The sequence below is a fragment of the Bubalus kerabau genome, chromosome 12 (assembly GCF_029407905.1).
Source record: "Bubalus kerabau isolate K-KA32 ecotype Philippines breed swamp buffalo chromosome 12, PCC_UOA_SB_1v2, whole genome shotgun sequence".
Taxonomy (NCBI): domain Eukaryota; kingdom Metazoa; phylum Chordata; class Mammalia; order Artiodactyla; family Bovidae; genus Bubalus; species Bubalus kerabau.
The window spans coordinates 30,258,964-30,280,288 of NC_073635.1; the positions used below are offsets into that span (position 1 = coordinate 30,258,964).

A 21,325-nucleotide genomic window follows, 5' to 3' on the forward strand; every position below is an offset into this window, starting at 1 on the left:
TGCAGCAACCATTACATTTTTGCACCTTAATTTTTGGCAGATTTCGTAGTCAAGTGCAACCCGACAGGAGTAATGAATAAATAAACTGCAGCTCTAGACAGCTGGTGGTGTGGGAGGAAGAGATATTTTGGGGTATCAGATAAATATTCACATGATAAAACTTACCGGTGATTCCTTCCTCACTTAGCAACTGTTCTGAATGCTCATGGTGGGCAAATCTATGGAAAAAAACAAAACTGCAACCTGAAGACATCAAGTTCAGGTTGCAGGTGACATCCTGTCCCATTAGAGGCGCAGCACACACCTGGCGAACGATGGGGCTGGCCCCTCGGAGGAGGAGGAGCCGGCCACTCCATGCCACAGGCTGGAGAGGCCCTGATAACTCTGCCTGGGGTTCGGACATCCTCAGTTTCCCCAGCTGATGACTAGGCCATCAATTCTTTCTCAAGAACGTGTCAGTTTCAGACATAGAAAATAGACTTATGGACATGAGGAGAGGGGAGGAGAGGGTGAGATATATGGAAAGAGTAACATGGAAACTTACATTACCATATGTAAAATAGACAGCCAACAGGAATTTGCTGTATGTCTCAGGAAACTCAAACAGGGGCTCTGTATCAACCTAGAGGGGTTGGGAAATGGGAGGAAGGTTCAAAAGGGAGAGGATATATATGTATACCTATGGCTGATTCATGTTGAGGTTTGACATAAAACAGCAAAATTCTGTAAAGCATTTATCCTTCAATAAAAAATAAATTAATTTTTTTAAAAAAGGAAAAAAAAAATGTCAGTTTTTTACAACAAGTTTCAGTCAAGCTATAACCTGGGAGCCACTACCTGCCTCTCAAAGTGACCCTGCTGCCCTATACTTTGTGCATCTCAGCACTTAATTCTCTGCACTGCATCTTCTTTCTCTATTTTCATGGAGTTATAGGTCAGGGTAGCTTATCACTGCTCAAAGAACTGTCTGCAGACCCAATGTGAACTTTCAACCATCTGTGGATCTCCAAAATGCTACCCATGGAATAAATACGACTCTCAATCGTATAAGTAACATGAAGAACTCTACAAAGATAAAAAAATGAGCCAGCATCATGTACAGTTACAAATGCTTAAAATCGTTCCAGCCATTTCAACTACCACAAGACTTGTTAACCCAAAGATGAAATTACTTTAAGTCCTAACAGGACACCCTGGATCTTGTGGGCAAATTAAACCCAAGTGCTAAAACAACGTTCTGTCATAACTATTTCAATACTCATAGCCGGCTTTCTGGAGAAGGCAATGGCACCCCACTCCAGTACTCTTGCCTGGAAAAATCCCATGGATGGAGGAGCCTGGCAGGCTGCAGTCCATGGGGTCGCGAAGAGTCAGACACGACTGAGCGACTTCACTTTGACTTTTCACTTTCATACATTGGAGAAGGAAATGGCAACCCACTCCAGTGTTCTTGCCTGGAGAATCCCAGGGACGGGGGAGCCTGGTGAGCTGCCGTCTATGGGGTCGCACAGTCAGACACGACTAAAGCGACTTAGCAGCAGCAGCAGCAGCAGCTGGCTTTGACGCTAGGAACGAATTTCAGAATAAGAAAAACATACCTTCTGATAATTAAAGGGAGCTTTCCTATTGCTTCAGTCTAGACTCCTCCTATGACCATGGAAACGGGATGGGGAGAGGGGTTTCTTGATGATGATGCTTAATTAGGTGTCTTTAAATGTAAAACCAATACTGCCACCTAGTGGCCGTCTAAGTCACTGGCTAAACAGGCGATCTAACCGGCAAATAGTGAAAGCAAATGACACTACAAATTAAGCAGGAGCACACTGAAACTAGACACACGGCGTATTAAAAAGCAGAGACATCATTTTGCTGGCAAAGGTCCACACAGTCAAAGCTATGTTTTCCAGTAGTCATGTACAGATGTGAGAGCTGGACCATAAAGAAGGCTGAGTGCCAAAGAACTGATGCTTTCTAATGAAATCTGGTATCGCAGAAGACTTTTGAGAGTCTCTTGGACTGCAAGGAGATCAAACCAGTCAATCCTAAAGGAAATCAACCCTGACTATTCATTGGAAGGACTGATGCTGAAGCTTCAATACTTTGGCCACCTGATGTGAAGAGCTGACTCCCTGGAAAAGACACTGATGCTGGGAAAGATTGATGGCAGGAGGAGAAGGAGGTGACAGGGTGAGATGATTTGATGGCATCATCGACTCAATGGACATGAATGTGAGCAAACTCGGGGAGATAGTGAAGGACAGAGGAGCCTGGCTACAGTCCATGGGGTTGCAGAGTCAGACACAACTTGGTGACTGAACAACAACTTCAAGGTCATATCCTTAAAAGATCCCTACTTGTCCTCCACACACCAGGATGCAAAGTAAGGGTGTCAGCCAGCTTCAACCATGCAGTAAGGACAAGACCCCTCAGCTCACAGCAAGCAACAGACAGAAGGAAAGCAGAGCAGGGCTGCCTACTCCTGCCCTCCTCACGTGGACTGTTTATGGGGAAGTGAATTCCCATCTTCCTTAGTCATTGTTACGTTGAAAGCAGTCAGTGAATGCTCTGGTTCTTTTCCATACTGTCTCTCAAAGATCCACTTAAGCGTGAGATCACACTTTCCAAGCATCGACTCACGCTCATTTTAGTCTACTCTTCTCCCTAAACTCTGTGGCTTCCTGGGGAGAAATAAAATAGTTGTTATATTTAATATAAGAGGTGGTGGCTCTAATCAATTTAAAAATTAAGACAAATAATTTTAATAGATAAAATACTTTACTTAAAATAATGCTTAGTTTTCATTTGTTCCATTTATTCTGAATTCAATTCAAAAGAAGGCTGAGCGCCGAAGAATTGATGCTTTTGAACTGTGGTGTTGGAGAAGACTCTTGAGAGTCCTTTGGACTGCAAGGAGATCCAACCAGTCCATTCTGAAGGAGATCAGCCCTGGGATTTCTTTGGAAGGAATGATGCTGAAGCTGAAACTCCAGTACTTTGTCCACCTCATGCAAAGAGTTGATTCATTGGAAAAGACTCTGATGCTGGGAGGCATTGGGGGCAGGAGGAGAAGGGGACGACAGAGGATGAGATGGCTGGATGGCATCACTGACTCGATGGACGTGAGTCTCAGTGAACTCCGGGAGTTGGTGATGGACAGGGAGGCCTGGCGTGCTGTGATTCATGGGGTCGCAAAGAGTTGGACACGACTGAGCGACTGATCTGATCTGATCTGATGCTCAATATTCACTATGCAAAAGGTACTATGAAAGAATTAAAAGCAGAACAAGCCAGAGCATCTGCCTTCAAAGAACCTGTGATTTCATACGAGTCTGTGAGCTTTGTGTGTTTGTGTGTAGTCAAAACTGTTCGTTACAGCACTATTCACAATAGTCAGGACATGGATGCAAACTAAGTGTCCATCAACAGATGAATGGAGAAAGAAGGTGTGGTACATATACAATGGAATACTGCTGCTGCTGCTGCTAAGTCGCTTCAGTCGTGTCCAACTCTGTGCGACCCCACAGACGGCAGCCCACCAGGCTCCCCCATCCCTGGGATTCTCCAGGCAAGAATACTGGAGTGGGTTGCCATTTCCTTCTCCAATGCATGAAAGTGAAAAGTGAATGGAATACTACTCAGCCATAAAGAAGAGCAAAATGCCATTTGCAGCAACATGGACGGATCTAAAGATTATCATACTAAGTGAAGTAAGCCAAAGACAAATATATGTGCAAACAAAAAAAAAAATGCAAACTTATTTACAAAACAGAAGCAGACTCACAGACATAGAAGACAAACTTATGGTTACCAAAGGGGAAGGGAGAAGGATAAATTAGGAGTTTGAGATTAACATATTCATACTACTACATACAAAACAGATAAACAACAAAGACCTACTGTGGAACACAGGGAACTATATTTAATACCTTCTAATAACCTATAATGGAAAAGAATCTGAAAAAAAATTATCTGTGTGTGTAAGTTAAGGTGTGTACACACACACAGTTATATAACTGACTCACTCTGTCATACACCTGAAACATAACATTGTACATTAACTAAACTTCAATTTTTAAAAACAGTTTAAGAAAAAAAGTGACCATACTGTAACAGAAATAAAAGGAAACTTCTATTACAATAGAAAAGAAAATACGGAAAGAGTTGGATGATTAATTTCAGGGACTCAGTTTAATATTCACTGAGGACTCAGGTTCTGAACATGGAAAGCTCTGTGCTTGGTTCTGAAGATCAAAAACCAATAAGACATTCTCTGCTCTCAAAATTTATAAAAGAGAGATGGAACAAAAACAGTACAAAAGTGAAAACCATACAATAAAAGCAGAACCAAGGAGGAAGCAATTTGTCCCTGTGGGTCAAGACGCTGCACAGAAAGACATCCCCGGGAGCTGGTCAAGATGAAGGGGGTTCTGTGCAAGGTCACAGAGGCTTGGCATAGCCAGGCAGGCCCAGGGACTCCAAGGAGTTTGCAGTTACTGGCAAACAAAATACAAGGGGACGAGGGGTGGGAAATGAAGCTGGCACCAGAGGTGGGACTAAAGTTAGCAAGCTTTGGTGTGGCGTCTTGGTGAAAGGTAAGGAGCACGGGAGGCCCCACAGCTCTGCCAGATCCATGCCCTCAGCTGCCGCCACCTGCCTCCACTCCCGGGAGATGCACACGCTCTCCATCCATATACACGATGGCCACACTCTGTTTAGACAAGAATCTGTAACCATCCTCCCCAGAGTCTACTGCCAGTTTTAAGCACCCAGTGGTCCTGCATGTGAGCCCCAGATCCCTGAAGAAGCAGGCATTCCCAGCCCCTAACAGCACCTTCTGCCTAAGGGGCAGGAAAGAAGAAGGAACATTTTACAATCCCTATTCCGTTCAGTTGCTCAGTCATATCCGACTCTGCAACCCCATGGACTGCAGCACGCCAGGCTTCCCTGTCCATCACCAACTCCCGGAGCTTGCTCAAACTCATGTCCATCAAGTCGGTGATGCCATCCAACCATCTCATCCTCTGTCGTCCCCTTCTCCTCCTGCCCTCAATCTTTCCCAGCATCAGGGTCTTTTCCAATGAGTCAGTTCTCTGCATCAGGTGGCCAAAGTACTGGAGTTTCAGCTTCAGCAACTTCCTTCCAATGAATATTCAGGACTGATTTCCTTTAGGATGGACTGGTTAGATTTCCGTGCAGTCCAAGGGACTCTCAACAGTCTTCTCCAACACCACAGTTCAAAAGCATCAATTCTTCTGTGCTCAGCTTTCTTTATAGTCCAACTCTCACATCCATACATGACTACTTGAAAAGCCATAGCCTTAATAATAATAATAATCCCTATTGATTCCCTCCAAAAGGTACCCACATGCCCTTTCCCCACTGTAAACAAAGTTCTGGGAGCACTGTCCTGTCCCTGGTTCCCGGGAAGACACTCTTCCCAGAAGAGCAAAGGGGATAAGACAGGTAGGGAGACAGTGATGAGTGCCTATTAGAACAAAAAAAGTACCCATTTGCCAAAAAAAAAATGAAAAATTAAACAGCAAAAAAGGAGCTGGCAACTAATAGAGGAAGTACTGGGGGTATACTTAATCAAGTGGCCTTGGCTGGCAAAGTATATAACCAATCACATTAACAGTGAGGACTACCAGGATGGAGTAAATGCAAGGTATATAATCTAAAAGGCACACAGGGGACTTCCGGGCGGTCCAGTGGTTAAGACTCTGCACTTCCACTAGACGGGGCACAGGTTCAGTCCCCGGTCGGGGAACTAAGATCCGGCATGTTGCAGTCACAGCCAAAAAAAGAAAACAAAATAAAGAAAACACACGTGAATCTGCCTCTCCAAAAAGGAAGGTATTTTCTGGGAACAAGCTACACAGAGATAGTTGTGCCCTTAATCCATACATGAAATCAAATGATGCATAACTCTGTCCTGATGTTATCACTGACTTCCAGTCTGGGGTAACTGCCAAGGCCTGGTTGAGTTCAGTGCCATGAACACTCACCTGGACCCCACTGAGGAACTATGTGGGCTCCTGGCTTCCCCTCCACCCCTCCACTTTCCCTGCCCCCACCCCCTCACCCCACACCCACCCCTCCACATCCCCCCGCTGCCCTGCATCCGCCTCTACCAGAGCCCATGGGGGAAGACCAGCCGTGCAAGGTTGCTACAGGAGTTCCTCTGTGATGGAATCTGAAAAGGTTTAGTAGAAGAGACTGCCCCAAGCTGAGTTTCCAGACAAATAATAATTTGAAAGTCACTCAGTCATGTCCGACTCTTTGCAACCCCATAGTCCATGGGATTCTCCAAGCAAGAATACTGGAGTGGGTAGCCTTTCCCTTCTCCAGGGGATCTTCCCAACCCAGGGATCGAACCCAGGTCTCCCGCATTGCAGCAGATTCTTTACCAGCTGAGCCATAGGGGAAGCCCAGACAAAAGAGAACTTTAATCAAGCTACTATCTCTAATTACTGCCCCACCCCAAACAAAAAAAACCCACTTGTCTACAGCCTGCAATCCCTTCCTGTCCCTTGAGAAGTGCTGATGCTCCAAGGAGAGGAACCAGGATCTGTCCTCATCCAACATGGGGAGGTCGGATGAATTTCTCACACACAGCATTTAAAGAGCAAACACAATAAACCTCACTGCCAGCAGCGCCCCGACGTTGAACACCATTAAGGTTGTTCAGTTTTCCATTGTTATTGCCAACCCTTTACTTCCACGCTCCCACCGACAGAAAGCAAGCCATCCGCCAAACACACAGGTCTCTGGTCAAAGAACTCTGATGGCTTTTACCTGCAGACAAGCACTTCTGTCTTGAAGGCCAAGGCCACAGCCATGCAGTGTACTGGGCTGGGGGGACTGTCTCTGCTTGGCTAAGGAGGAACGCTTCTATATGGCTGCACGCGTGGGTAGATCTTCCTTTGCCCCAAACCTCCCACAATATGCAGAGCAGATTTAAATTCAGTTCACGCTTATTTTAAACTTTATTAAAGTAAACCTGGATGTGTCAATCTTTCTCTCCATAATCCTCCTTGGATATTACATTATAAATCAAATCAGAAGTTCAGTTAATAATATCCAATCAAAAAACAGATTAAGAAACTCATAGAAGCACTACTGCACAAAGGTTAATGAAAATGTTATTTCAACATAAAAACTGCCTTAGAACCTGTTACCAAAATTTTGAACATTAATTATCTTTGCTATTTTAAGCTCCACCTTTAAAAAGTTATTTCTTCCACTTTTTTCTGTCATATTTTATGATAAAACCATGCTAGTCCTATACATTTTTACATGTTTGTTAAAATATGTATATAATAATTTAGAACATGATACTTAGAGCATTTGAAATTAACTAGAGCATTTTAAACAACAGATAGTCCATATTAAGTCAGCAAAACAAGCCAGAAGATGTATTCTATCTAAATAGAACTGACTCTCTATGGACCAAGAGCTTTGGAAAACATAAACGTATCAAGAAAAAAATCAGACATCCCAAGTCATCTTTACGTACCTGTGTACGATCTGCAGATTGCTTTAGGATGCTTTGTTTTAACTGTTCTGCTTTCTTCACATGAAAAGAATTACTTTGACTCTGGATGACAAATACAATTTCTTTTAAATCTAGAACAACAAAAAAATTTGTTCAGGTTTTTTTTTTTCTTTTAAAACAACAACTGAAATAAACTTGAAAACAAATCAAAATGAAAAGAAAAGGAAAAAAACAGTCACAAGGCATGCCTTCAGGCAATAAACTCGTAGGGGAAAAAAAGTCAATTTATATGTAATTCTAGTGACAAAATCTCTCTTTTTAAACTCATCTCTACAACTTCCTTCCTAGAAGTTAGCAAGTAAATACGCTGGCTGTACTAGACCCAGTCTGGTAACAAACTGTGAATTTGTTCCTGCATCTGTCACAAAGTATGCAAATGTAAATGTGAGAAAGTATGAAAATGTCTAGAACACGCACCTCCCCAGTCACCGAAAACCCACTGTGTTTGCAAGAAACCTTTTAACAATTACACAGAATCCTACAATGCGCCTCCCTGTTAGGGGCTGCACTGCGACCCCCAAGCTTCACGGGATGAAGTGTCCTCAGCCCCAGGACCTCAGAACGTGAGCTTATTGGGAACTGGGTCTTTACACAGGCAATCAAGTTAATGTAGGGTCATTAGTATAGGTCTTCACCCAACATACTCGGTGCCTTTATTAAAAGAGGACTGTAACCTACCAGGATCCTTGATCCGGAGGATTCTCCGGCCAGGAAGACTGGAGTGGGTTGCCATTTCCTCCTCCAGGGGATCTTCCTGACCCAGGGGGTTGAACCCAGGTCTCCTGCATTGAGGGCAGCTTCTTTACCAGCTGAGCCACCAGGGAAGCCCCTAACCCAATACCCTGGTGTCTTTATGAAAAGAGGCGATCTGGGCAAGAGACACAGAGGGAGGCTGCTGTGAAGACCCAGGGAGAAAACGGCCACCTTCAAGCTGAGGAGGGCGGCCTCAGAGGAAACCACCCCCCGCCCCCCAGAACGCGGAGACACATCTCTGCGGAAGCCACACAGTCTGAGCCACCTTGTTTCAGCAGCTCCGCGCAAACTGACACTGGACCGCAAGCACGCTCTGGACGGCCCCTCAAGGCAACACTCAGCAGGGACCTCAGGGGGCACCTGGCCAGGGTGAAGTTCGTCTCCAGGAAAACACCCATAACTGCAGGGCAACAGGGCTGCAGTGGGAATGAGCTGCCTGTCAAGCCTGGGTTCAGGGTCGTCAGGGTCTTGACCGGGGCTGGGAGGGAGGCAGCCCTGATCTGTCACCCCTACGGACCAGAGGAGGGTCTCACCTCCAGAGGGGGAGGCTCAGACCCCACATCGGGAAAGCATGTCAGGCCTGCCCAGGTTCCGAGCTCATGATGAAGGAAAGAAACTGCAGGTGTGCCAGGACCCTGTCACCAGACAGGGGTGTTGGCCAAAGGCAGACACCGCATAAAGTTGCAGCCTCTGGCAAGGTTGACTATAAACCAATATGGGGACCTTCCCCACACTGTGAGCTCTTCCCTTTAACACCTCGACTCCCAGGTGGCGCTAGTGGTAAAGAACCCGCCTGCCAATGCCGGAGATGAAAGAGACACAGGTTTGATCCCTGGGTCGGGAAGATCCCCTGGAGGAGGGCATGGCAACCCACTCCAGTAGTCTTGCCTGGAGAATCCCATGGACAGAGGAGCCTGGCGGGCTACAGTCCATGGGGTTGCAAAGAGTTGGACACGAATGAGTGACTAACTCTTTTTTTTCAAGGACACTAACTTGGTTTCTATTTATTCCATTGTATTTTACCATTCTTGTGTTGAGCTCTACAGTTTTGTTCATTTATTCACTCACTCAAATATTCATACAACAAACAGCCCCACAGTGAGCCATCCAAATCCTAAAAATGATCCAACATGCTTTTTGAACAACCTGCTGAATTTGACCTAATTCCTTCTATGTAGGAGTTTATATAAATTCGAACCTTCCACGTACTATCTCTACTTTAAGTCAGCATCCTGGTTCTACAAATCAGACACACAGATAACACTCAAATAAGTGTCTTCTACTTCAGCTGAAATGTAACTTCCGATCCACTACATCTGAGACATTAACATAACTCACTTATCAGAATGAAACAAGGTTTATTTCTGTTCAAGAACGGAGTCAATAAACCTCAGAGAATAATTTTTGCAAAGTGTAATAAAGCTGAAGACGCACATCTGCAATGACCCAGAAACTTCACTGGTATGTCATCCTTGAGAAGCCCTCGTATATGTTAACAAGAGTGCTCACCGCAGCATCACTGTGTGAAAAGAAAAAAGCTGGAAGCAAACCAGACATTCACAAGATACACAAACTGGAATACTACACAGTGGAATTCACACAGCAAGAAAGATCAACTAGCTGTATATGGAACAACCCAGACGGAAGCTGGAGATGAACCCTCCAGACACTGAAAAAAATGCGGGAGGTAATGACCATACGGCATAAATCAATGGTTTTCAAAACTATAAACATAAATCTATATAAAATGGATATATGCTATATGATACGCATGTACACACATATCTAACTGATGTGAAAGTAGCAAAGACTACAGGAGAGCTTCCCTGGTGGCTCAGTGGTAAAGAACCACCCACCAAGGCAGAAGACGCAGGTTTGATCACTGCTCCAGGAGGATCCCACATGCCACGGAGCAACGAAACCTGTGTGCCACAACTACTGAGCCTGTGCCCTAGGGCCCAGGAGCCACACCTACCGAAGCCCTTGAGCCCTAGAGCCCAAGCTCCAAGACAAGAGAAGTCACTGCAACGAGAAGCTCGCACACCACTAGGGAGTAGCCCCCGCTCACTGCAACTAGAGAAAAGCCCACACAGCAACAAAGACCCAGCACAGCCAAAAATAAAATAAAAATTTTTTGGAAAAACAAAGACTATAGGAGAGTGATGAACACCAAAATCAAGATACTGGTTTAAAGGCTGCAGCCATGTTCGCAATGTTTTGTCTCTTAATCTGGGAGGTAGATACCTGGATGTGAATCTTTGTAGCTCCTGGTATGTTCAAAATAATTCACAATAAATTTTTTAAAAGAGCAGCTCCACCTGTCAAGAGGTTAACCCTGCAGGAATCACCTCCCACCGCCTCCTCTACCAGATCAGCAAAGTTTCCACGGTTCGCACACACAGCAGCACTTTCGCATGGGGAAGAGGCTTGGCAAAAAGAGAGGAAGCAAATTCTCCCCCTTTCCATCTCCTGGGTCCTGTGCCATGACTTGTATTCACTCCCCCTCCTTTTATCATGCGCTTGGATCTCACATGCTGTGTGCACTCAGCGAACACTGAGCCTCTCCTAGCACGAGAGTCCAGGGCACAAAAGGAGCAAGCGCGGCTCCAGCACAGGAGTCCAGCTCAGAAGACAACACGGAGCATTCCGTGTGGGGAGCCAGGCGGGGATGCTGGGGCCTGGAGGCAGGGAGCCAGGGCAGGGAGAGCTTCTGGGAAGGATGCAAGCGCGGCTCCAGCACAGGAGTCCAGCTCAGGAGACAACACGGAGCATTCCATGTTGGGAGCCAGGCGGGGACGCTGGGGCCTAGAGGCAGGGAGCCAGGGCAGGGAGAGCTTCTGGGAAGGATGCACCCTGCGTTTCCTTTAAAACACAGCAGTGGGGCTTCCCTGGTGGTCCCAGTGATTAAGAGTCCATGCTTCCACTGCAGGGGGTGAAGGTTCCAGCCCTGCTCAGGCAGGGAACTAGGATCCCACAGGCCATGGGATGCGGCAAAATATACATATATACATAAATTAAAAAATAAAACTGAAATGTAGCTGTTTTCTGCAGACGCAGGCACAGAAGGGAGCAGTTGAGTGGCAGAGAAAGAACTGGGTTATCACGGAGCCCTCAGCCCACCTCATCTCTGCAGCAGCCCTAAATGGGTGACTGGGAGGTTTATCAGGCATTTCTGAGAAAAGGATGAAGAGAACAGCCAGTGATGAAGTCAGAGAGAAAGGCAGTGTCAGCCACGTCAGATTAGGAAGAACCTATGTGCCACACAAACAGGCTGCGTCTAGAGAATCAGTTCAGTTGCTCAGTCATGTCCAACTCTTTGCAACCCCATGGACTGCAACATGCCAGGCTTCCTGGTCCATCACCAACTCCCGGAGTTTACTCAAAACTCATGTCCATCGAGTCGATGATGCCATCCAACTGTCTCATCCTCTGTCGGGTCTATAGAGTAACAGCTTTCAAACTGGGGAAGGGCCCCGGAGCCACCTGGGACCCCAGAGAGCAGGGCCTCCCCAGGGGACATGATGAGGGCACGGAGCCCTGGGGACCCCAGGGGGCCCTTTCCCAACGGAGGGAGCAGCAGAGGTTTGCAACAGCAAGTGGAACACAGGTCACCAGCAAAGATTACAGCTAGAAGTGGCTGCAGAGTGAGGCAAGGGACGGACACATAGGGGAGTTACCTGTATGAGGCAAGAGAAGAAGGGGTACCCAGGTGTGCCCGGCACTATAGCCCTGATACAGTGAGTGACAGATGCCCGCATTCAGCCCCACCCCCATTCCAGACAAGAACCCGAGGAGTCCAGTCTGATTATGTGTTTGTACCCTCCCAGAGTGGAGTCCCTGTTTCCTTTAGTCCTGTGGCAGGCCTGGAATCAAATTCTGTCAGCCTTCAGAGTCAGACTCCCTGGGGATCCCCAGGCTGGGGAGCCTGGTGTGGAGCCTAGAACCTTCACACGAGTGCAAGAACTTCTCTGGCATTAACGTGTTCCAGTTCGTGGGTCGCCCACCCGGTGGCTATGGGATTTGATTTTATCGTGCTCGAACCCTTCCACCGTCTTGTTGTGGCTTCTCCTTTGTCCTTGGACATGTGGTATCTTTTTTTGGTGGGTTCCAGTGTCCTCCTGCTGATGGCTGTTCAGCAGCTAGCTGTGATTTTGGTTCTCTTGCAGGAGGAAGGAAGCGCACAGCCTTCTCCATCTTGAACCTAGTCCAGTTTAGTTCTTAAATTCCTGCTGTTATTTTTCTTTCCAAATGGGGTATTTTCTTTTTAAAAAAATATGTATTCTCATTTATCTGGTCTTAGCTGCAGCATGTCTTGTTGCAGCACTCAGGATCTTTAGTTGTGGCATGTGAAGTCTTAGTTGCGGCATGTGGGATCTAGTTCCCTGACCAACCATCGAACACGTGTGCGTGCTAACTCACTTCAGTCGTGTCCGACTCTTTGCAACCCCATGGACTATAGCCAAACAGGCTCCTCCTCTGTCCGTGGGATTCTCCAGGCAACAATACTGGAGTGGGCTGCCATGACCTCCGCCAGGGGATCTTCCCAACCCAGGGATGGAGCCCAAGTCTCTTATGTCCCTGCATTGGCAGGCGGGTTGTTTACCACTAGCACCATCTGGGAAGCCCAGCTGAACTTCAGGCCCCCACACTGGGAGGGCAGAGTCCTAACCACTGGACCACCAGGGAAGTCTGTCCTGCTGTTCTTTGTATCAGCACCAATAAATATTTCCTGATATACATCCTAAGCTCTGCAGACTGCATTCATCGCATGTTAACCAAGTCCAGACCCCAGGGCTCACCTCGGGAGCCGTCTTCTCTATTCACGTGGCTCAGCCCCCCAACTCTTAAGCTCCCACAGCCTGGTCACTGGAATCAAATAAGACGATTCCATCCCTTTGCTGATACTTCCTGAAACCCACTGTGATCTGCCTTTTGCAAACACTGTCACAACTCAAGACAGACTGTCATTGTCTCTCCTCCAGGAATGAGCAATAAATGGGCGGCACACCAAATGCCTGACAATAATGATGAGTGTGACGGGTGAGAAGGGGCGATAAAGACATCCATCACGAGTGCGGAGAGGACCCAGGCGGTGCTGAAGCGGACAGAGGCTGCAAAGAGCTTCCAGGAAACAGAACCGGAGAGGGCTACACAGGAGGATTAACTCTTTTGCGCAGGTAAAGCAACCCAAGGTTCTTGGAGTCTCATTTCTAAGTATACACCATACCAAACATCACACTACGTGCTAATCTGTCTCGGTCAGAAAGTAACTAGAAACATGGACTTCCACACGCTGGCATTTTTCTGATGAGAAATCAACGTGATGTTCTTCAGACAAAAGCTACATGACAAGCAGCCTGTGATGTGAGGCAGAGGGATAAACATACGTGCACGCCTACACATGCACACACACACACGGAGAGCCACACAGTGATGCTGGCCAGAACAATGGTCACTGGTGAATGTACGGACTAGGCACTGGATCAAAAGAGATGAAAAGACCACCCCACCCTTGGAGCCGGTCACCAGACCCTGTGGACCATGAGACCGCGACGGGGTGCGGATTCTGCTGGGTCAGCTGCTTTAGTAAACCCCAACCCCAATCCGTCCCACCAACTCACATTAAGGGTGTGGCAGATAAGCCCTCTGGGTCTTTCTTCAGATGAACAGATACCAAGTCAAGTATTACCAGCTCTGCCATGTACAACTGCGAGAATGCAGATTCACCTGCTCGGGGAGCTTCCCAGGTATGCTGAAAACTCATGCGCTAGACCAGCACCACCGTTCATTTAAGAACCACCTACGGGCTCCCCTGGTGGCTCAGTGGTTAAGAATCCATCTGCCAATGCAGAGGATACAGCTTCGATCCCTGACCCAGGAAGATCCCACATGCCTCAGTGCAACTAAGCCCACACACCACAACCACTGAGCCTGTGCTCCAGAGCCCGGAAGCCACGGCTACTGAGCCCACGTGCTGCAACTACGGAAGCCCACACACCCTAGAGCCCACGCGCCACAAGAGAGTAGCCCCCGCAGCCACAACTAGAGAAAGCCCAGGCGTGACAACGAAGACCCAGTGTGGCCTAAACTAAACAAATCAATCTGAAAAAAAACATTTGCTACAGGAGGCCCAGCAGTTTCCACAAAAAAAATAAAAAATAAAAAAAAACATGGAGGGGATATATGTATACCTATGGCTGATTCACGTTGAGGTTTGACAGAAAACAAAATTCTGTAAAGAGGGTATTCTTCAATAAAAGAGTAAATTAAAAAAAAAAAAAAAAACACACACAGACAAATGCCGAAACCCACCAGGGTTGGCTGCAGAGGTAAAATCTCTATTTTAAATCTCCTGAGGAGTGGCTGACCAGGCAGGGCATTGTCGTGTTGTCATGTAGGGAAGACAAGCAGTGCATCACTGTGGCTTCTTAAACACGACTGCTCTCAAGACCCCAAGACTCTAGCCCGCACCCCTGTGGTCCCTGTACACCTGGGCCCCAGCACAGCCCATCCTACCCCCGCCACCCAGCAGGGCCACTACCACCTTCCAGACTCCTCAGAATCCAGGCCCAGGCAACGAGGACCTTACGAAGGAAAGTGTGTCCCTCTCCCCTCATCCAAGGTTCACCTCCCGAGTCTCCATCACCTGTCCTGGGATGACCCACGACGACCAAGTACACACGCTTGGGGAAGAGACCCAACATACAGAGGCCAGCCTCGCCCTCCCGTCATCACCTACAGCCTGTTTCCCAAAACTGAAGCCAGAAAAAAAAACACAACTAACTCATGGTCACAACCCTGACAATGCTCACGACGATACACGGGGGAGAAAGATGGGTTTATAAGGCCATGAGTGCAGACTGGGAGCGGGTGGGACTGAGAGACACGTGCAGCATCTGCAGAGAAGCCAGGAGCCGCCTCCGCCAGAGGATTTGACAGAAGACGTGGTCACCACGCTGACCCGCAGGGGACAGGCTGCCTGCCGGTCAGCAGTGGTGCCCCGGCTCCAGGCAGAGGGGACATGAAAAAGGCCACAGCTGACCCTTCCTCCCAACTAAGTGTGCGTGCGCCCCTGAGAACAGACTGTCTCCATCACCGCTGTACGCCTTACAGCGGCCCCCCAGCACGGAAGTCTCCCTTTACCAGCAGCTCAATACACTGAGGCTGAGGGAAACAAATCCAGCTCATGGATTATTACTTCCAACATGTTCATCTGAAATGTGTTCTCGTGTCTTCGTGACGGTAAACACTGGGCTGAGCAAAAGACGAAGTATTTGGCCAACAACATTTATCACATAAATAAAATCAGAAAGAAAAATTCACTTCACTGAAATGTAATTTACAAGAAATAGCCCCTGGATATCAACTCTTAAGTTAAAAAAAAAGAAATCGTTACTCACCTATGTCATTTTTCTTTGATATATCACTTTTCTCCAAATTCTGTATTTTAAATAAAAGAGAAAAAGATCAATCTCGTCACATTAACAGAAAACAAAAACAGCAATACATGAACTAAACATGTATGGTACATATTAACATCTGGGGGTAAGACATGGAAAATGAGAGCTTGGAAGTGCTTCCTTAAAGAAACAGACAAAAATTAAGGCAGGAAAAGCAGCAATAATATATTTCTGCATCAGAACAGAAGACTCCTATGGGGCTGTTCCTCTCTTACGTGATGGTGGGCAAGTCACCGAATTGAGCTGAGGCTCTTTCTTCTCGTATAAAATGGTTCACAATGCTCCTGGGAGAGATCGTTTTAAACGCTGATACATGGTAAGCATTACAAACGCGTCAGGACTGTACCCATTCTGACTGTGTGTTCCTTGGGAAGACGGGGTCCTCCAAACACCGTATTTATCATCTGGGGGGCTCAGACATGCTGCCATCAGCAATGCCTCCACTGTATTCTCTCCTACCTGAGAAGCAGCCCTGCAGGGAGGGGGTCCGCCTGGGGCTCACAAGATTTCCTGAGCACAGAAGGGGCTCTCAGAGCGGCAGAGCTTCAAACACAGAAACGTGGACGTGGGCACGTGAGCACAGATGTACCTGATCCTGATCAAACCAGCTCCTCAAAGACTCCTCCACAAAGCGCAGAGTGTCAGCAGCTAAATCTGCCATCTTCACTGTCTCCTCTGGCAAAAGGAATTCTCCCTCTAATTGCCCCTTTCCATTTTCAACCACCACACGCTATAATTATGACAATTGGACGGTGGCAAATATCCTTCCATTTCCCTCATGACGGCAACAAGAAATGCAGTTGTGAGCCGTTATCAACAAAACATCAGCAGCTTACAAGCCAAGATACTGCCACCGAGACATGTCCTCTCAGGATGTAGGAGGGACTGTAACTGCAGACGGGAGAGCAGCCACCTTCGGCAGCATTTTCTGAAATTCTCTGTGTCTCAGGGGTAGAAATAACAGTGAGTGGAGAAGAACCTCAGAGTTATGTACTGATCTGCTTGCCCCACCTCGGGGTCAAGTGACACTTGACCTAACGATGATAAAACACATACTTTTCAGAAGAGCTGCTAAGAAGACTGGAAGGCTCAACCACTTCCCTAAATGTGCTCAACCAGGGCCAGGCTAGCATCCTAGGTCGGCACGTGTGGACTCACTGCCTCTCTGGCCAGGAGCACAGCCTGAGCCCGGGGACGGAGCCCTTGGCTTCCCCTTGACCAGGCTGCCTCCTCCTTGCCAGGCCACACCTTTGGCTGCTAGACACAGATTATAGAAAACTGGAAATTTCAGATCCAAAAGTAGCACTGGAATGGATAAAGAAACTGTGGCCTCTTGGTACAATGGAATATTAACCAGCCTTAAAAAAGGAGAGAATTCTAGGACTTCCTTGGTAGTCCAGTGGTTAAGAATCCACCTGCCAATGCAGGGGACACAGGTTCGATCCCTGGGTGGAGAACTAACATCCCACATGCCACACGGCAACTAAACTTGTGCACCACAACAAAGAGCCCACAGATCCTGAGTGCCGCAACTAAGACCCGAAACAGCCAAATAAATAAGTAGATTTTTTTAAAAAAGAAAGGGAATTCTGACACATGCTACAATATGGATGAACCTTGAGGACATGATGCTAAATGAAATAAGCCAGTCATAAAAAGATAGAGACTGTATGACACCACCTACGTGAGGTACCTAGAGCTATCAAATTCAGAGATGGAAAACGGGGTGGTGGAGGGCCAGGAGCCAGGAGGGGATGCAGAGCTGTGGTTTCACAGGAGGAAAGTTTCAGTTCTGCAGGATGAAGAGAGTTCTGGAGACTGCTTGCACAACAGTATGAACATACATAGCCCTACTGAACTGTGCACTTAAAAATGGCTAAAATGGTAAATTTTATGTGTCTTCTACTACAATTTTCTAAAAATAGCATGGGAGATGATCCAATCCAACATTCCCCTTCTGCAGATAAAACAAAAGAGGCTCGGAAAAGGTACAGGATTTGCACAACATCTAACAGCCATTCTAGCCACAGGCCAGGACTGAAATCCAGGTCTTTGGCTCCTTTCCAGCATTCCTTCCTTACACCTTCCAGTAATGCATGCCCAATCCTCCCCCAGAGGCACTGTTCAGAAAACATGCATCATGAAATGGAAACATACTTTGAGAGTAAGCTAAAAGATATGCAGAGCACATCATGCGAAATGCTGCACTGAATGAAGCACAAGTGGGAATCAAGATCGCCGGAAGACATATCAATAACCTCAGATATGCGGATGACACCACCCTAATGACAGAAAGCGAACAGAAACTAAAGAACCTCTCGATGAAGGTGAAAGAGGAGAGTGAAAAAGTTGGCTTAAAACTCAATATTCAGAAAACTAAGATCATGGCATCTGGTTCCATCACTTCATGGCAAATAGATGGGGAAACAATGGAAATAGTGACAGACTTTATTTTCTTGGGCTTCAAAATCACAGCAGATGGTGACTGCAGCCACGAAATTAGACACCTGCCCCTTGGAAGAAAAGTTATGACCAACCTAGACAGCATATTAAAAAGCAGGGACATTACTTTGCCAACAAAGGACCGTATAATTAAAGCTATGGTTTTTCCAGTAGTCATGTATGGATGTGAGAGTTGGACCATAAAGACAGCTGAGCACAGAAGACTTGATGCTTTTGAACTGTGCTGTTGAAGAAGACTCTTGAGAGTCCCTTGGACTGCAAGGAGATCCAACTAGTGAATCCTAAAGGAAATCAGTCCTGAATATTCATTGGAAGGACTGATGCTAAAGCTCCAATATTTTGGCCACCTGATGCATAGAGCTGACTCATTAGAAAAGACCCTGATGCTGGGAAAGATTGAAGACAGGAGAAGAGGATGACAGAGAACGAGATGGTTGGATGGCATCACCGACTCGACGGACATGAGTTTGAGCAAGCTCCGGGAGTTGGTGACAGACAGGGAAAACTGGCGTGCTGCAGTCCATGGGGTATCAAAGAGTCAGACATGACTGAGTGGCTGAACAGCAACAGCAAAAGTATTAATAATACCTACAACAAAAGCCACCTTTACCGGAAGTTGCACATAAAAAGTATCCTGAACTCAATGATTCCAGCCAAGCTGGAACAGGAGCTAGACTTTCTGCCAGATGCCTTGGCAAAACCAAAGAAAATCAACTGAAATGCCACAGCTTCCTGTTATTAAGCACTGCAGCTCTGACTGCTGGATACAATAGGTAGGAAATGACTGACCATTTCAAACGGCTCAATTTGTAAACTGTAAAAATAAAATATCCAAGAATCGCCTGATTTAGGTGAACTGAAATGGAACCAAAATGGTCTTCATTAATTTCCCCTTTGAGAAAGAAAATTGGAGTAAATGAACTAATTGACAGAACATTTAAAATTCTGTCTCCAGCTTTCCTTGTGAAAAGGCTTAGTTCTTCCTAAGAAGAAACACATGGTTTGTTTTATTATCTCTTCTGCTGTGTGTTTCTAACACCATCAGTATCCATCAAAACGTGCTCACTATCAAAAGTTCTCTAGGTCAACGGAACTGCTACTCAGACAGGAAAGATATCTGCTACCAGGACACGCACCCCACAGACAGCTCCTACCCTGGCCAGAAAAACAGAGATCTAAGACAAACTTCAGTGCAGCTTTTATCTTTAAAACACAAGAGATTTGAACACTTGCAATCCATATATGTGATGCTTCGTTTATAAATCCTTCATTAAAAGAAGATTAAAAAAAAAAAAAAGCCTCACAAGAATTTGCTATGAAATCTTTTAAGTAAAGAATTAAACTGGCATCTTCAGCTTGATCACAACCGCCCACCCACCCCTGTGTGGAAACTTCTAGAAAGGTTGCACGGGGCCTTTCTTGCTGTCACAGCAGGTAAACGTGTAAATAGGGACGGGCACTGCTCTCAGTGGCAGACACACCACACAATCTTCAAAACCGCTTTGTGAGGGCAGTCCTGTTCCAGATGAGGGAACTGGGCATGGCTGTGTCTGCCGGGGGCCAGGGTGGGAGAAGGACCGTGAACCACAGCAATCTGGCTCCAGAGCCTGGCTCCACGCCTATGTCCCACAGGGCCCAGTGTCGCAGGCCAGCGCAGGACGGAAGGCAGGTCGAAGTCACCCTCAGAGCTTGGCTGAGGCCATGCGTAGCATGAGCTGGGAAGGGCAGGCTCCACGGAAAGCCGGGGTGGGCCAGAATTCAACACAGCCAGGGACCGGGGAGCCAGGAGACGCACCTGGGCCAGAGGGCAGGCCCCGGCCGGGACGGCAGGGTGACGGCTGCCTCGGGATTTCCGTGAGGAGCCTCCTGACACCAACCAGGGGAGCTGAGTGACTTGGGGAAGGCCCCCAGCTCTGAGCAGGACTGGCCTGGTTCTAGGGAACCAGGGCCCTTGACTGCAATGAGCAGTGGGGTGGGCAGGAAGGAGGGCGGCCTTCTGGGCCACAGTGACGGCTCTCAGGTGTGCTGAGGGTGATACGCCAAGGACACCCCAGTGAACATGATGACTGTCAAGGGCGTTAAGTCCTGTCTCGGGTTCATCTACAGACAGACTTCAGACAACCTTGGACAAATCGATTCTCCTCCGTCTCCCAGCCTTGGCATGGGCTACAGTAGACATTTCATCACTGCCTCTCCTCAGGGGATTAATGGCTTTTTGGCTCCGTAGCCAAGCACAGATGGGGTTAATGACACTTTTCAAGGACTTTAATACCTTTGCATGAAAAAAATGACACTAAGATATAGGACTTACCGTATCTCTACTTATATTCATATAAGTTTTTAAGGCCAAAAATATATGTATTTCCTCTTTTGGAAAGATGAGTAAAAACCTATATTTGAAAGTATGTGCTATAATTCCTAAATCTATTATACAAAATTTTAATTCCCTATTAATAACCCTTAAATTCATAATGAGCTTCATTATAGCCAAACAAACACTTGACAATGCACAGGACAACGTAATACAAATTTACAGCATGAAGAATTCACGGAGTCTGAAAGTGGATTCTGACTTCACCTTTTAATACTCAAGTGACCTCGATCAACTCACTTCTCTAAGCGAGTATTTTCTCTGCTCTGTATGCGAGTATCTGCTTTGCTTAGCAATAACACAACCACTGAGAAAAGCAAACCAAATTAAACGTCTGAAATGCTTTATTAACCATAAAGAATCACAAAACCATAAGGAATTATTATCCTCATTTCCCTTGTGTGGGAACCCCATGGTATAGTTAGAACAGATCACACTCTGTTGGTAAAAGAAACATTCTATTTAAAAACGCTTTTATACTAATTGTGGGGCAAAAAAGAGAGTCAACTGAGCCTTAATTAATGTGACAAAAACAACTCATATTTTAAAAAATATTCTCTTTCTCAAATGCTAAACTGATCTAATGCAACCCCAAATGGCAAAAGTTAGATGCAGTTCTTGAATGCAACCAGTGATGGGAGAGGAGCAGCTCTGAGATTTGGAAAAATGCTGTTCCCCCACCATGGGTCCCCCACGTCTTCATTTCAGGTTCTGACTGTACAA

The 21,325-nt window shown here is 46.6% G+C and overlaps 1 protein-coding gene across 1 annotated transcript in view; it reads right to left on the reverse strand.

The window, feature by feature from the left end:
* B3GLCT (beta 3-glucosyltransferase) overlaps positions 1-21,325 on the reverse strand; it is a 120,547-nt gene that overhangs the window by 82,754 nt on the left and 16,468 nt on the right. The window contains exons 3-4 of the mRNA XM_055542437.1: positions 15,709-15,748; positions 7,517-7,626 (exon numbers count right to left, since the gene is read on the reverse strand). Of these exons, the coding sequence (XP_055398412.1) occupies positions 7,517-7,626; positions 15,709-15,748 (150 nt within the window). The remainder of the gene's footprint in view (positions 1-7,516; positions 7,627-15,708; positions 15,749-21,325) is intronic.